Here is a 1,268-nt window from a genome sequence, read left to right on the forward strand (position 1 = left end):
CCCCCCAAACACCTTGGCATGCACAGTCGCCAATGTCTCTGGTAGACCAAGTTGTTCTAACGCAACAACAAAGCACTAGCTTAGCAACAAGCACAGAAACAACGGTGAGCGCAGCTCTCACAACAACGACTACAACCACGACTTCAGCAATGACAGCGGTTTCACAACGCAGTTCACCCAAACCTGCACAAACGGAAATTTCGGCACCAGCCCAATCCAAGCAACGCAGCTCAGCGCAAGTTGACCTACTTAATCCAACAACCCGTACATTGACTCAAACGGGTATTGATAGGTATATACAAGTCAAACGAAAATTAAGTCCACAGCAGCAAAAAATTGCAAACCCATCAAAAATTGCAAAAACGAAAACCACTGGCATTAACCCTCTACTGGGAAATAAGTTTGCGATTCTGGACAATGAATGTGACAAAGAGCCGAATGAAGTTTCTAAAGCCAAACCCAAACCCCCGCCTATGTTTAAGGTAGAACTTAAGCCAGAAACAAAGCCAATGAATAAAAACGCAGTGCACCCAATCTATAATCTATGATACCTTCTACACCGAAGAATAACAGTGGAGGAGCCGCACAAGCGAAACGGTCCCGTACAGTGCACAAATTGTCAAGAATTTGGGCACACCAGAACATACTGTATCTTGCGCCCAGTGTGTGTTGCCTGTGGCGACCTTCACGCTTCCGCTTCTTGCAAGGCTATCAAAGATGATGTGGCTGTAAAGAAATGCAGTAATTGCGGAGGTAACCACACCGCCAATTATAGGGGATGCCCTGTATACAAAGACTCAAAGTCTCGCATGAATCAGCGCAACACAGCCGTACGCTCTTCCACCACTCCAACTAGCTCTTATACATACCAACACCTCACGCCATCAACCACTACACCAGGAGCCTTTTTTGCCAATGCGCAGCGAGTTCCCAACGTTTCTTTTGCCGACGCGTTAAAACTACAAACGCAGACAAGCACGGCGAAATCAAACTCCAATCAAGAAACATTTGCAAATATTCAAAGGAATAATACTGAGCAAATGCAGCAGATCCCTAGGTCATATAAAATTGAAAATAAAAAAATGAAATTGTTCGAAATTGTTGTTGCTTGAGATTGAAAATGAGTAATGATGAATAATTGTGAGTAAATTTAAAAATTAAATTGTTTGGAAACGTCAAGAATTTTAAAAGTGACTCTCAGCGGTTCTACCTTACTATATTTTTATCATGAATGACACTACCTTCTTTTTTGTATCATGCACTTTCCC

At 42.7% G+C, this 1,268-nt stretch overlaps 1 protein-coding gene across 1 annotated transcript; it reads left to right on the plus strand.

The window, feature by feature from the left end:
* Positions 1–32: 32 nt before the first annotated feature.
* LOC118757108 lies at positions 33–548 on the plus strand. Its single transcript, XM_036491849.1, has one exon. The coding sequence runs from the start codon at positions 33–35 to the stop codon at positions 546–548; it is 516 nt and encodes a 171-aa protein (XP_036347742.1).
* Positions 549–1,268: the final 720 nt, after the last annotated feature.

Source organism: Rhagoletis pomonella, unplaced genomic scaffold, assembly GCF_013731165.1.
Source record: "Rhagoletis pomonella isolate Grant_MI unplaced genomic scaffold, Rhpom_1.0 Rhpom_scaffold_00002, whole genome shotgun sequence".
NCBI lineage: Eukaryota > Metazoa > Arthropoda > Insecta > Diptera > Tephritidae > Rhagoletis > Rhagoletis pomonella.